Here is a 13,472-nt window from a genome sequence, read left to right as displayed (position 1 = left end):
TCTAGAAACTGGAAAAGATAAAGAAATGGATTTTCCTTGGAACCTTGACATTGCCAGCGAGATACCAGGTCAGACTCAAGTCTACAGAATGTAAGATGATAAACTAGATTATAAACCACTAGATTTGTAGTAATTTGTTATAGCAGCAATAGAAATCTAATACAATATTATATACAGTTACCATGTATGTTTACTCATAATCAATGTATAATATTGACTTTGACTATTTTAAAATTTACCTAAGTTTAACACTTTTAGTAGAAACCTATTGGTTATGCTTACAAACTCCTTTCAATGTCTTTTTTTTTCAACAAAAATATGTTATTTAGACACATGTGGCCATTATTAGCGTAATATTATTTATTCACTATTGAGGAGAAAGAGGGTAGCTGAGGCTAGGAGAAGGGAATCAGAAAACTTGGGGTCAACATAGAGTTGCCACATAATGTAGAGGACTCCCAGTTAAACTTGAATTCCACATAAACACTGAATAAACTTCTAGCTAACTATGTCTCATATGCTGCAGATTACACGGGACATGTATTATTTGCTAAAGCTTAGGTCCCCATAAGGCTTGTGACCTTGAGGACCAACTTCAGCTTCAGTTTCCCAGTAAAAATCAGAATAAGAATGCTTGCTTATTGAACTGTTAAATCCAAATTAGAATATATTAGTTACAAGCACGAAATCTAATTTTTCAAAAGCACTACTGTCAAGATAAAATATTGCTGGAATCCTTTGCAACCCGGTGTCGCGCGACCCTCGCCAAAGCGCGCCGCCCGTCTCACGGCTCTTTTGGGCCCTCCCAGCTTCCGTCTGCGGGGCCAGTCACGTGCCTCTGCTCACGTGACCGGCGCGCCTGTCATTCTGCAGCGGCCCCGGCTTCCCTCTGCGCCCTCAACGTCTCTTTGGTGCCGGACCTTTTAGGATTTCTTGACTTTGAGTCTTCCTCCACCGCTCACGTCTTCGGACCCGTCAGGCGACGCCGACCCGGTTCTGACGCGGCGCCGGGGCTCGGCTGTGGCAGCGACGTTCCCGGATCCCGTGACCCAATCCCGCCTCCTTCGGGTAAGCTGTAGGATCCCGAAGGTTCCCGACTTTATTAAGGTCGCCCCCGGGTTGTATCCTTTTGGCACAGGCTGAGGTGAGGCGACCCCACGCTTTTTCCAGCTTTCCTGATGCGTGCTGGTGTCTGGCTCCCCGCCCCCCCGAGCTCCATCTTTCTCCTCCGGCCCGGGTTTGCCAGATCTATTTCCCTTCAGGCCTCCCCCGGGTTTACGAAACTGCCGAGCCTTCCCCGCAGGGGGGAAGAACGTGACGGCGGGCGGGGACGAGGCCGGCCGGGTACGCTAAAGTACGCTTTCTTTGGGATTGGGCTGAAGCCCTCCTACTGGAACCTAGATAACCGTCCTGAGGCACGTTCACCTACGCCAACAGCAGCTGGGTGGGTCTGAGCTTGCCTGGTTCCAGGGATCCGGTCCGGCCCGGACGGAACCTGTTTATGTTTATACTTCTGCCCGGGCCCTGCCGCCTTGGCTTGTTTCTGCAACAAATCCTCAGATACAGAGATGAAGTTCCAAACGGGCTAAGGTCATTGGGATCCTGGGGTAGAATTTTGGGTATGATTTTAGCTTCTTTGAGGCCATGTCCATTAGCTTACATTTTGCAAACTGGAGCTTAATTTTGTGCTGTGATCAAATCAGGAGTAAGCGTTTATCTGTAAGCTTATGAGTATGCGTCACTTAGAAGCTATTATTGTAGGTTCATGTTATCAGACAGGACGCCTATTGTTGATTGTATCTAAATTGTGATTGGCACTTGTTTTAAAAGTTTCTTCCCAAATTGATTTTTTTTTAAATAATTAGAGCAGTTGGAGGTTTACAGAAACATACAGAAAGTCCAGTACCTGTGTACCTGCCTCTCTCACACACAGTTTTCCCTGTTATTAACATTTTGCATTAGTGTGGTACCTTTGTTAGAATTGATGAAACAGTATTATTATAATAAAGCAATTAACTTTAGCCCAGTGTTTACATTAGGGTTCACTTTTGTTGTTCAGTTCTCTCTCTCTGTGTGTAAGTTATATACAACCTAAAATTTCCCTTTTTATTCCTTTTCTAATCTACAATTCAGTGGTGTTAATTATACATACAAAGTTGTGCCTTGGTCTCCGTCATCCTTTGCCAGAACTCCTCTGTCTTTTGGAAAATTACTTTTACCACTGTAGGTGTTTTAATTTGAACTGGTAATTCAATATTTTTAGACAGAGCTTATAATTTTTTTTATCTGTAACTCTATAATGATGCCTAATAAGTGTTGATTAGTGTACTTGGTGTTAGCTGTGTTATACAGTATATACAAGGTAATGTACTTGGCTTTAGTTGTACTTTACTGTACAGAGACTTTGTCAGAAGAGGAAAGCTGATCCTAATTGTGTAAACTTAAAATATTTTGCTAGTTTGTATGCCCATTCTATGTAAGCATGGTTTCTGACATCATTCTCTTAAGTGGTAGCTTTAGAAGTTTTACTGCATTATTAATGCTAATAATTTAAAAAGCCTTTCCTGGAAAAGTAAAAAATTATAGAGATCACTTTTATGGAACTGTGCATAATTAGGTAAGATTTGATATAATGGTAGTACTTTCAGGATTAGGATATTTAATATTTGAGTTATATGTATTTCTGTGAAATTTAAATCCAGCTTATTCACATTTGCCTGGGGAGGTTAAAGTGATGATGATATTAATGGTAATGATAATAGTTGAAAAAAATAATGAAAACCTGGTATTTTGTTTTTACCTTGTATATAAGTGGAAGATTTGTTGAAAAGCATTCAAGATCGTAAAACTTAGATGACCAAAATGGATATCCGGGGTGCTGTGGATGCTGCTGTCCCAACCAACATTATTGCTGCCAAGGCAGCAGAAGTTCGTGCAAACAAAGTAAACTGGCAGTCCTACCTTCAGTAAGTACTGATTTGCTGTGACTCAAGGAGAATCATGTGCCTTTGTGTCAGACTTTTTCATGGTCATGCTCCTGTGAGAGACATACTGGAAAAAAAACTAATAATGTGGAAGAAATAAATGTGGAAGAAAACACTTCCTCCTTACAATAATCAGCTGTCAAAGGGAGACAATGTAGTATGAGGGAAACAGCATGGGGCTCCAGGTCCCTGTACTTTTGACTTTGTCTGGAAAGTTGTACTTTTTGAATCAGTATGAAACATGGGAAGTATGTTTATGGGCTTAATGAAAGGAGGAAGGGGGGATATTGGCAAGGCCTGCCAGAGTGGCCCCATCAGCCTGTTGATTAGCGTGGTGATAGATGGTATAGCACAGTGGCTTGTACAACTAGCAAACAATATAGACATGTGAGTTGTGAGACAAGGGTTTGAATTCTAAGTCTTCTGTTAGTTTGGTGATCTTAGGCAAATCACTGGACTTCAGTAAAGTGAATGGGAAATGGGGATATATATCCCACAGGGTTGTTGTTGAAGTAATGTGTTTAAAGTGTCAATGCAATTTAATACAAGCATTAGTATATTGAATATTCTCAATAAATTAGTTCTTCCCCCTTCCTTCTTGTGTGTATTAAGATTTAACGTACTGGTAAAACTTCATGTGTTGTAACATTTTGACTTCTTATTTGTTTATTTTGGTATATTTATAACAGTGGGTTTTTATAGAGAAAATTTAGTACAGATTTGCATATACATTTTGAAAAGCAAAAGGAAGAATTGTTAGTTTTATATGTAGCAGTTTGTTTTGTTGTAGGAGGGATATGGGTGTCCAGAGTGACCTTTTATTCCTGTTAATTTAGTTGCCATCAAACATTTATTGAACACCTGCCCATCCCTAAAGAAACTCATAATCTAGTAGGGAAGTCAGATATCTAAGTGGGTAATTTTAATTCAGTATGTTAACAGTGATCATAGAAAGGTGCATAGAGTATGATGGGTGCACAGAAAAAGGAAAGTTAGTTTTCCTGAAGGGGATGATCTCTGACTGAAATTAGAAAGATGAGTAGGATTTAGCCATGTGGAGAGAAGGAATAACCTTCCAAGTAGAACAGAAAGTATGAGCAACAGCAGGGAAGCAACAAACGGCCTGCTGGGTGGGGAATAGTAGCTTGTCTTGGAGGCAGGCAGTGGGGGCCAGCTGGGAAGGCCCCTTGTGCCATTGGAAAGAGGTTGGACTTAATCCTGTCAGTCAGGTCTTTTCAAGCTGACTGTTAAGCTGTGAAACCCACGGTGGATATGAAGACTAATACGGAAGCTCAGCAGGGAAAATAGGTTGAAATGAGACTGTTCTGCTTCAATGGCAGTGGGAGTGTGTCAGAGCCCACTTTTGTTCCTCAGCAGCTGCTGAGGCTGGGGATGGGGAGACTCCATAGAATCATTAGGATTTCAAGCAGCACAGCATTAAAATCTCTACTATAGATGTGGGAAACCACTGAAGTTTGTGAGCTGGGAGTTAGATGATCAGATTTGCCATTTGTTGGATTGCTCTGCTGGCACGGTGGGTGGATTTGTGGACAACGAGCCTTAAGGTAGTGAGAGGCTGTAGCAGTAGTAAAGTTATTGGAATGGAGAGGGTTGGATGGATCTGAGAAAGTCTTAGTGAGGGATTTGATGTGTGGGGGTGAAAGAAGTTGAGATGACTTCTGGGTTCCCATTTTCAGGGACTGGATTGTTGGTGGGGCCACTGACTGAAAGGAGGAGGAGAAACTTCCGATGTTTTCTCTGTGAATTGGTGCTGGTGTAATTGTTGAAATCACCAGTGAAATTAGGACTTTGAGCTTGGTTTCCTAATTTCTTTAGTCCAGAGTCAGTTTAGATCAGAGGACAAGGAGTTTCATGTTTATAAATCCTGAACCTCTTTATAGCCTAAATAAAGTAATACTGTTATTGATTGTAAAGCACATCGACTGGCAGAAGTTTCTCTAGCATTGGCATTTGGCCTACTTTTGGTCACATCAAGACTTTTAATTGCTCTCTCTTCTGTTTCCAGTCTCCTTTCCCATGGTCTCTATACCACATAAGTTTGTAGTCTCCCTTTTTACTATTTCTGTCCTTTATTTATCCTGTTGTCCATCTTACAAATTTCTTTCATAAAGACCTTCTACTCTACGTCTGTGTGCCAGTGTTCACGAGGGGTGAGCTGTCTGCTGTTGTGGGGAACACTGGTGCGTGTGAATTGGTGTCTTCCCAGTGAGCGCTCACAGACGGTTGAGGGCTGGACAGGACGCGTGGATTGTCAGTGCATCTTATATCAGCATTATATTCTGATAAGGGAAAACCTTGGCTCCCAGTGTCAAAAGGCCAGCTCCTACCGGCCAATTTACTTGTTCTCTGAAGGCAGAGAAGTCAGGGGCTGTTGTGAAGAAAATTCCAGGCAGGGATCTGAGACTTGGAAGAACTTGCAGTGCTTGGAAGCTACCAGAAGTTTGTGTCCTCCCTCCAGACTTCTTCAGGTCAGTTTGCAGCCCCTTCATTCACCCAGTTTCTTAGGTCAGAAACCTGGGAGTCATCTTTGACTCTTCTCTTTCCTTTACAGTCCACAGCCAGTCTGTTGACACATTTTGTTCTCAGCTCTACATCCAAGGCCTACTCAGGATCCCACCCCATCCCTTCTCTCTGTCTCCTCTGCCACCACCCTGTTCCAGCTGTTGTCTCTCATGTGGTCTATTGTCACAGCCTCTTGCCTCGTGTCTCTGCTTTCACCGTTGCCCCCATAGGCGCAGTTCTACACTTAGCAGCATGAGTGGTTTAAAAGAATGTAAATCAGATCACATCCTCTTGCTCAGAGCGTTCTGACTACACGGGCCTTCTGGCTCTTTCTCACATAGCAAGCTTGTTCCTGGCCTGGGATCCTTGGACTTGCACTTCTGTCTCTCTGAAAGTTCTTCCCTCAGATCATTTGGCTCTTTAACTTACTTCATTGAGGGTCTATGCAGCTGACCTTAGAGATGCTAAGTAAAATGTATCCTTTCCTCCCTTGCTCCTGTCACTTTCTGGCTCCTTGCCCCGGCTTCAGATTTTTTGTATCACTTACCACTAGTGATAATAATGGTGGGTGTGTATTCTTTTTTTAAAAATTTTTATTGTGGTAACATATATTATCATAAAATTTCCCATCTTAACCCACTTCCAAGTATACACTTCAGTGGTGTTAATGGATTACATTCACAATGTTGTGCTGCCATTACCACCTTCCATTTGTTTTTTTAAAAAAATATTTATAAGGGTGCCTTATAAATCATAAATAAATAGGGTACTTTTGGGGAAGTCTTAGAGCTGAGTATTTCAGAAAGGAAGATAATGGCTAGATATAGGCCTTATAGGCCATGCTGAAGAGGTTGTGCATTATCTTGTTAAGTAACATATTCACATTATTCTATCCTTATTATAAAGATGATCAGCTAGCTGTTCAGAAAGGTTATAACATTAACATGCTCATATAGGTTGCAATTAGTCAATTAGCAAGATTTTTATTGCACGCCTCTGTCTAGGTGCTAGGTAGAATTGCCATTCGAATTTGTAGTCTGACCGATAGGAAAGGAATCATATGATCAGGTGTGTGCTTGAGAAAGCTGTCTGGTGGTAACTGAACAGTGACTGGAGGAGGCTTGGATTGGAAGCAGGGCAGCCTGCTTGTGGACTCTTGCCTTGGGGCCAATCTGACATGGCCCTGGGCACTCCAGAGGCGGGGAGGGGAGTGGTTATAGGTGGGAGAGTTGTCAGCACTCCTGCCTGATTAGTTGTGGGTTGGTAGAGACCAAAGTCCCTAATCTTTTATCTGTCAAAGGAAGACTCGGACAAAAAGAATTGAAATAAGAGAAGAAGAAGTTTACTTGTAACAAGTGCAAGGAATTCAGACTTCTGAGGCTTGCCAAATGCAAAACGTAATTATTTAAATGTTAAAAAAAAAAGCTGCAAAACTATAAGGGTAGTTGATGCCAAGGGGCTAGGTGGGAACACTCTCCATGGTGGAAAACAGCAGTGATTTCTGTGGCTTTCGTATTTGCAAAGGCTATGGCATGCTTTTACCCATTAGCGTAGCAGACTTTAGGAGGAAAGTTGTTTTAGCTAGGGACTTCAGCCTTTCGGGGATGCCCAAGATTTTGTTTATTTGTGGACCAGAGCCAGATGGGATGGCCTTGTTATTTTGGTTCATCCCAGGGAGCAGAGTGCATTTTTCTTGATGGGTATGTAAAGTTCTTTGCCATATGGAAACAGGGAAAAGTGTCAGTTTTTGCTTTCCACTCGCCATGATAGGGGATGGCATTTGTGTGTGTATGCATGTCACAGGTATGTGTGTGTGTCACACGTGTGTGTGTGTGTATGTGTGGCATGCATTTGTGATTGGAGGGAGCAGATAGTCCATAAATTGTTAGGAACACAGGAGTGGAGACTCTGGGAGGCTGGACCAGAGTTTGGATTGCCAGTTCCCTCTGCAGAGGTTGGTTGTTGCCAAGGGTGTGGCTAGGAGCACTAGGGGAGAACCCAAGGAGTGAGAAGTGAAGAGAGCCCCATCCAGAACCTGAGTGATCAGCAGAGGGGCCTGAGAGGAGGAGGAGACGTGGAAGCTAAGGAAGAGAGTGTCAAGAAGTGGTCACAATATCATGTGCCACAGAGAGATCTAGAAATACAAGGACTGAAAGCTCTTTCTTGGGTAGGTAATGAAGGGATTTTGGAAAATAAATGCAGGAGAAAAATTGAAACTATGCTAAAAAAAGAGGAGTATATTTTAAAGCAAAGTTTTTAAAGCTTCGTGGAACTGATACAGAAAAGACAGAACAATGGCTTGCAGAGTCCACAAGCAGATTCAAAGTAAACAAAGCAATCCAGGATATGGTAATAGTGTATACAAAATCCTGAAGGTATAAAGTAAAACACTGACAGATTTTGAATATGTGAAATTGTAGGTCTTTGGAGAACTGTGGTTGGGGTGGTTTGGGAGAGAAGGGAAGACAGGATTCTGTTGATTTGAATTTTGCTGAAGGAAAGAGTTCAGGCAAGAAAAGCAGAATCCTAAGGAGTGAACCATGGGGAGAAAAGAGCCAGTGAAGTGCCCCCAGAAGAGATGGGAGGGACACAGGCTGTGCTTGTTGGGAGGATGGTGCTTAGGAGGGGGGGCCTCTGTTTCTGAGTCTAGGGGAAAGGATGGGCTGGAGGAAATGATTGTAGGGGCTTGTATGAAGTGACTTTTGTCTTGAGTCAGAAGATCAAGTGAGTTGTTTGGCTTGGAATTGGGGGTGTGGGTGAGACTTTGGATAATTTTAGGAGGTGACATTTTATTGACTGCTTACTGTGGGCCAGCTGCTGTGAATTATGTGAGTTATTTGATGTCATCTTTGATATACCCTGTAAAGGCAATATGGTTATTATTCCCATTTAACAGATAAAGTAACTAAGGTTCAGGGAGGTCACACAACTAGTGAGTGGTGGAGCTAAGCTTTGACCCACCTCTGACTGACGCCCATCGGTTAACCCTTGGGTTTTTCACCTGTGAGAAAGAAGATGGGAAATTCCTGTCTCACTTCTTCCTGGAATTCAACTTTTATTGAGCCAAAACAACCTATTCTTACTTTGTAGGGGACAGATGATTTCTGCTGAAGATTGTGAATTTATTCAAAGATTTGAAATGAAAAGAAGTCCTGAAGAGAAGCAAGAGATGCTTCAAACTGAAGGCAGCCAGGTGATTGATAGAAATGTTATATTATGTACACTTCTCCATGTCATTAAAAATTGTCGAAAAACAAATATTCCATTGTAAGTCTGCACCATAATTTAACTAAAACTCCTTTTATTACAAGACATTTAAGTGATTTCCAGTTCTCTGTTACTTTTGGAAAAAGTGTTATATTGAGAGTATGTTTATACCTTCATCCTTTTCTATATTTCTGGATAGCATCTATTCTAGATTCCTAGAAAGGACATTACTGTTTCAGAGTATGAAGTTTTAAAAGTTGCTTAATTTAAGAAAAGGTTTTTCTATTTGTATTTGTACTAGTAGTGTTTGAAATGCCTAATATAATATAGAAATTCAAATTCAGTAGGTTAGAAGGGTCATCTTACTACTATGATAACATGGGATTGATTTTTTTATTCCCATTGATTTATTAAGTATTTGTGTCTCTTAGGAAGTGTCTTTTTTGAGTCTTTTTAAAAATTTTAATCTAAAAGTTTTGGTGTTTTTCTGATAGATTTATATGGTCTTTTTACATAGAAAATCTAATAATGTTTGCCATAATTGTAACAAACTTTTTTTTAAAATTTACTGTTTATCTTTTAATTGTTTTGGAGTTTTTTCATATGTAGTAGTTTAAAATGTTTATGCAGTTAAATATACTGCTGTTTTACCTTTTTTTTTGTGATACATATTGTTTGTTTTAGAAAAATAAGAAAATACTGTTAAGCAGAAAGAAGAAAATAAGAATTGTACCTGATATTCTTCTCATTAACATACCTTATGTGAACATTCTAGTCTAGACATTCTTCTGTGCATGTATAACCTACATGTTTAATATAAATAATAATTTGTTTTTTTTTGCAAAAATGGGATGATATGTATGGTTTTGTTCTTTTCATTTAACTGTATATGCCCCCTCCCACATGTAGGCCTGTGCCTTTTAAAAACAGTTGTCTAGTGTTCTCTTTAGGGATAAACCATAATGTTCTAAACTATTTCCCTTCTGTTGAATATTATGGTTATATCTGTTTTTCCCTCTCAATCTTGAGATAACATTCTTAATTATTTCCTAATAATAAATTCTAAAAATGTAATTTTTTTAAACTTTATTAAAAAAACCATTTCCAGACAAAATAAAACAAAGGAATAGGAAGAACAGTTAACCTGAAATAACTTCATTGCTTCCAACCTGTAATTATTGATCAAAAATGGAGCATTTAGATGGTTTTGATATATATTATGAAAATTCCCTCTTGATAGATTGTACCAACTTATAATAAATAATGCCTGCAGGCAGTGCATGAGAGGGCCCATTTTCCTGCTCCCACACCTGCACTGGATGAGTGATGAATACAAAACATTCATTTTTGTATTTTGTCATTTTGATAGGTGAAAAATAGTATCTTAAGGTAATAGTGTTGTATGTGTTTAACTGGTTTTTTGGCCACTCGTGTATATCCATAGCGATTGCTTGTATGTAGTCTTTCTTTACTTTCCTGTAGAAGTGTTTATGCTATTTTTACTGACTTGTCAGACTCCTGTATGTGTTAAGTTTAGCAGCTCAGCTCTGTATCTGCCATATACCCTACCCCCTTGCTAGTGAATTTTTAGGTTAGTTTATGGGGCCCTTCGTCAGGTTGAGGTTTGAATTGTGCAATCAGATCTATTCCTCTTTTCTCTGTGGTGTCTGCCTTTGGTGTCACCCTTTGAAAAAGCCTCCTCACCCCAAGTGTGTATGTATTGGAGGGGCATCTCAGTGTTGATTCAGCAAGTGCAGATTGAGTGCCTGCCGTGTGCATGGGGAGCAGGAGTAGCACGAGGACATGATGTGCATAAGGCAGACTTTTTCCTTCTGTAGGTAAAACAGTTTCTTTTTAACCACCGCGTCTGGTGTGACGGGTCTTCTGTGGGCTGGTTCTAGGAAATGATCGTGCGGTTTCCTCCAAACCAAGTGGCAGAAAAGAGGAGGTGTGGCAGGCATGCCAAAGGCAGTTTGTACTTTTTTGCTAAGAGAGGCTGATTGTTTACCACTGTAATGCTTTGACTAAAAAGAAATCTATTTCTTACTGTTAGGTTTTTAGTGATGTAACTGTTGTTATAGGGATAAATTTTGTAATCTTTTCAATTCCCATATTCATTGTGGTAAATCCATGGAAGATAAGGCTCATAGATATATAACATAATTTCTGGAATGAGTATGATTTAGATAAGTTATACATTTTCCTAGAGCATGGGCTTTCTTACATGCTGTTTATTCATTGAGGATTTATTGAAGGAATGAATACTGATGAAATATCCTTCAATTTATATGGCCTTAGAGAAGGTTATTCAAAGTCTTACATCAGACCTAACCTTTTACTTACTGAGTGGTGTTGCATACACAAAACCTTGTTTTTGTGGCTCTTAAAAGAGATTTTGTAGGATAATTTTGATTTTACACTGATTTATATGCTGACTTCAGAACCTGCTCCTAAAGAAGATGCAGTTCCTTCCCTCCCACCCCCACCCATTAGATTTTCTGATTAGGGCTGTGGTTGGCTGAAGGAATACACATACAATTTGGTCTCATTTTCACAACAGTCCTGGGAAAATTGGTAGGAAAGACAATGTCAGCTTTGGTTTTTATTGAATTCCAGGGCAGTTGTCATGTAGTCAGTTGGTGGTAGAATGGAGACAAGTCAAAGCCTTCTGATTGCAATTCCAGTACTCTTTTTGCTCTAGTATTCTGCTTCCTAGTAAGTGCAAAAAATAAAAAATGTCATTCAAAACCAGTTATTTTTGTCTCCATAACTGAATCTTTATGTTATCATGGACAATCGAACTTCATAGTGACTAGCTATGTCTACTTAAAAATAGCAATCATTTTGAAATTTATTCCTAGATATGATAAAAAATCAGGTGCAAGTTCAGCATATGGCCCTCCCATACTTTATCACGTCAATATTTGTAAAAGGTATTACGTTTTCTTTCATTAAGATCTGTTAGTAGCATTTATACTCTAATTTATGAAAGAGAAATAATGTTTTACTGAAATTCCATGAAAATATTGTGACTGAAAAACTATTGACATTCATTTCATTTTTTTTCTAGTGTGCTAAAACGTTTATAAACCTGATGACTCATATCTCCAAAGAACAGACAGTTCAGTACATACTAACTATGGTTGATGATATGCTGCAGGTAGGTATATTCTTTGCTTAATAGGTTTAGTGGGTTCTTGTGTACCTCACAGTAGCAATATTTTCATAAGGTTTTGCTTATAACATTGGTTCTCTTCTAGAGTGTAATAATATATTGTTCTTGAACACTCGGGCTGTGTTTTGCCATTTTTCGTGATGTCAGGTAATCAGTATTTCAGTGAATCACCTGAGGCTTTCTGACCCCTTTTCCTACTTACAGACGATGTGGCTCCTTCTCGTTCATCCTTCCACGTATTTCGGTTACCATCTGTCCCAGGCCAGAGCCAGGCACCGGGGGTTCAGTGCTGAGTGTAGGCAGGGTCTTTGCCTTCAGAAGCACTTCTCTTGAAAACAGTTTTGTTTACTATCTGGAACTTTTCCAGGCTATGTGAAGTTTGTGTTTAGGTCTTTCCTTTTCTTAAAGGCAGAAGGGCCTCCTGGGCTCACAGTTTTGTATTCTACCCCGGAGCATAATCTAGGCTCAGATTGTCTTGAGGATCCAGTACCTGTCTGCACATCTCAAGAGACTCGAAGAAAAGCGTCAGTGTGGGTGCTTAGGGACATTGCTCTTTGGGTTTCCTGGAAAGAACACTTGTTGATAGCCTGTGATGTGCAAGCACTGTGCTCACTTGTGGGGCCACCTAGGGACATCATGCCACTTTCTATGATGAGGAAAGGGTCGAGACCAAGCTCGGGACGCAGGCCTGTGTGAGGAAGACCTCGTTCACTCTCAGTGCTTTTTCCTGTGAAGCAGTACTGTTAATATAAATGGGAATGTTGTAGTCCGCCTTAGTGACTGCAGGAGATAGCACCTAGAATGTGGGCCTGTGGGTTGGCATACAGACCTTGTTTTTTAAAAATATATTTGTGCACATATACACACACACACATACATCCTCAATGTTTGTATACACATACATATCTGTATATTAAAAACCATGAGTTCATCCTGACACCTCCAATTTCATTCCAGCTCACCACCACAGGGTTCCTTCTAGTCTTGCCCCTTTCCGTATTTGTAACTCCCATCTCTGGTGGTGGGACACTTAGCTCCTATTAGCCTCAAAATATTTACTTGTTTGTTCTATCCATACCACTGTGAAAAACAGGCATTTTACCTGGAGTTCAGTATTTGCTTTCCATTCTTTTTGGTTTTAGACTGAGGGTATAGAGTCAGTATTATGTGCAAGTTACTTTCAGAGTGGTTGTGTTATTTATCTTGAAATACCCTAATATGCTTAGATTCCTTTGTTTGTTTGTGTTCTCTTTTAGGTTTCTTCTCATTTTTGTTGATTTTGTTTTATTATTTTTGAGTATGTAAAACATTAACATACTTCTAAAGTTAAAACTATATAGAAGGGTATACTCAGAGAAGTGCCATAAACCCCCACCCCATCCCTTGTACTCCATTCCCACCTTCTTTTTTTTTTTTTTAATCTTTTTTTTAAAAGCAGTTTTATTGAGATGTGTTCACTTACCATACTGTCTATCCAATGTGACAATCAGTGGCTTTTAGTATAATCACAAAGTCATGCATTCATCACCACAATCAATTTTAGAACATTTTCTTACTCCAAAAAGAAAAACCCCCTAGCAGTC

At 39.9% G+C, this 13,472-nt stretch overlaps 1 protein-coding gene across 3 annotated transcripts in view; it reads left to right on the top strand.

The window, feature by feature from the left end:
* Positions 1-842: 842 nt before the first annotated feature.
* ATP6V1H (ATPase H+ transporting V1 subunit H) overlaps positions 843-13,472 on the top strand; it is a 160,532-nt gene continuing 147,902 nt past the window's right edge. For 2 of the 3 annotated variants that reach the window (XM_037802661.1, XM_037802659.1), the window contains exons 1-4: positions 843-1,068; positions 2,813-2,966; positions 8,598-8,700; positions 11,785-11,874. In XM_037802661.1, the coding sequence (XP_037658589.1) occupies positions 2,854-2,966; positions 8,598-8,700; positions 11,785-11,874 (306 nt within the window). In that variant the 5' untranslated portion in view covers positions 843-1,068; positions 2,813-2,853. The remainder of the gene's footprint in view (positions 1,069-2,812; positions 2,967-8,597; positions 8,701-11,784; positions 11,875-13,472) is intronic. The other variant, XM_037802660.1, reaches the window with a different exon arrangement.

This window comes from Choloepus didactylus, chromosome 14 (assembly GCF_015220235.1).
Source record: "Choloepus didactylus isolate mChoDid1 chromosome 14, mChoDid1.pri, whole genome shotgun sequence".
In the NCBI taxonomy this organism is placed as follows: domain Eukaryota; kingdom Metazoa; phylum Chordata; class Mammalia; order Pilosa; family Megalonychidae; genus Choloepus; species Choloepus didactylus.
The sequence above is the reverse complement of the archived record's forward strand: the minus strand, read 5'-3'. Positions and strand labels throughout refer to the sequence as shown.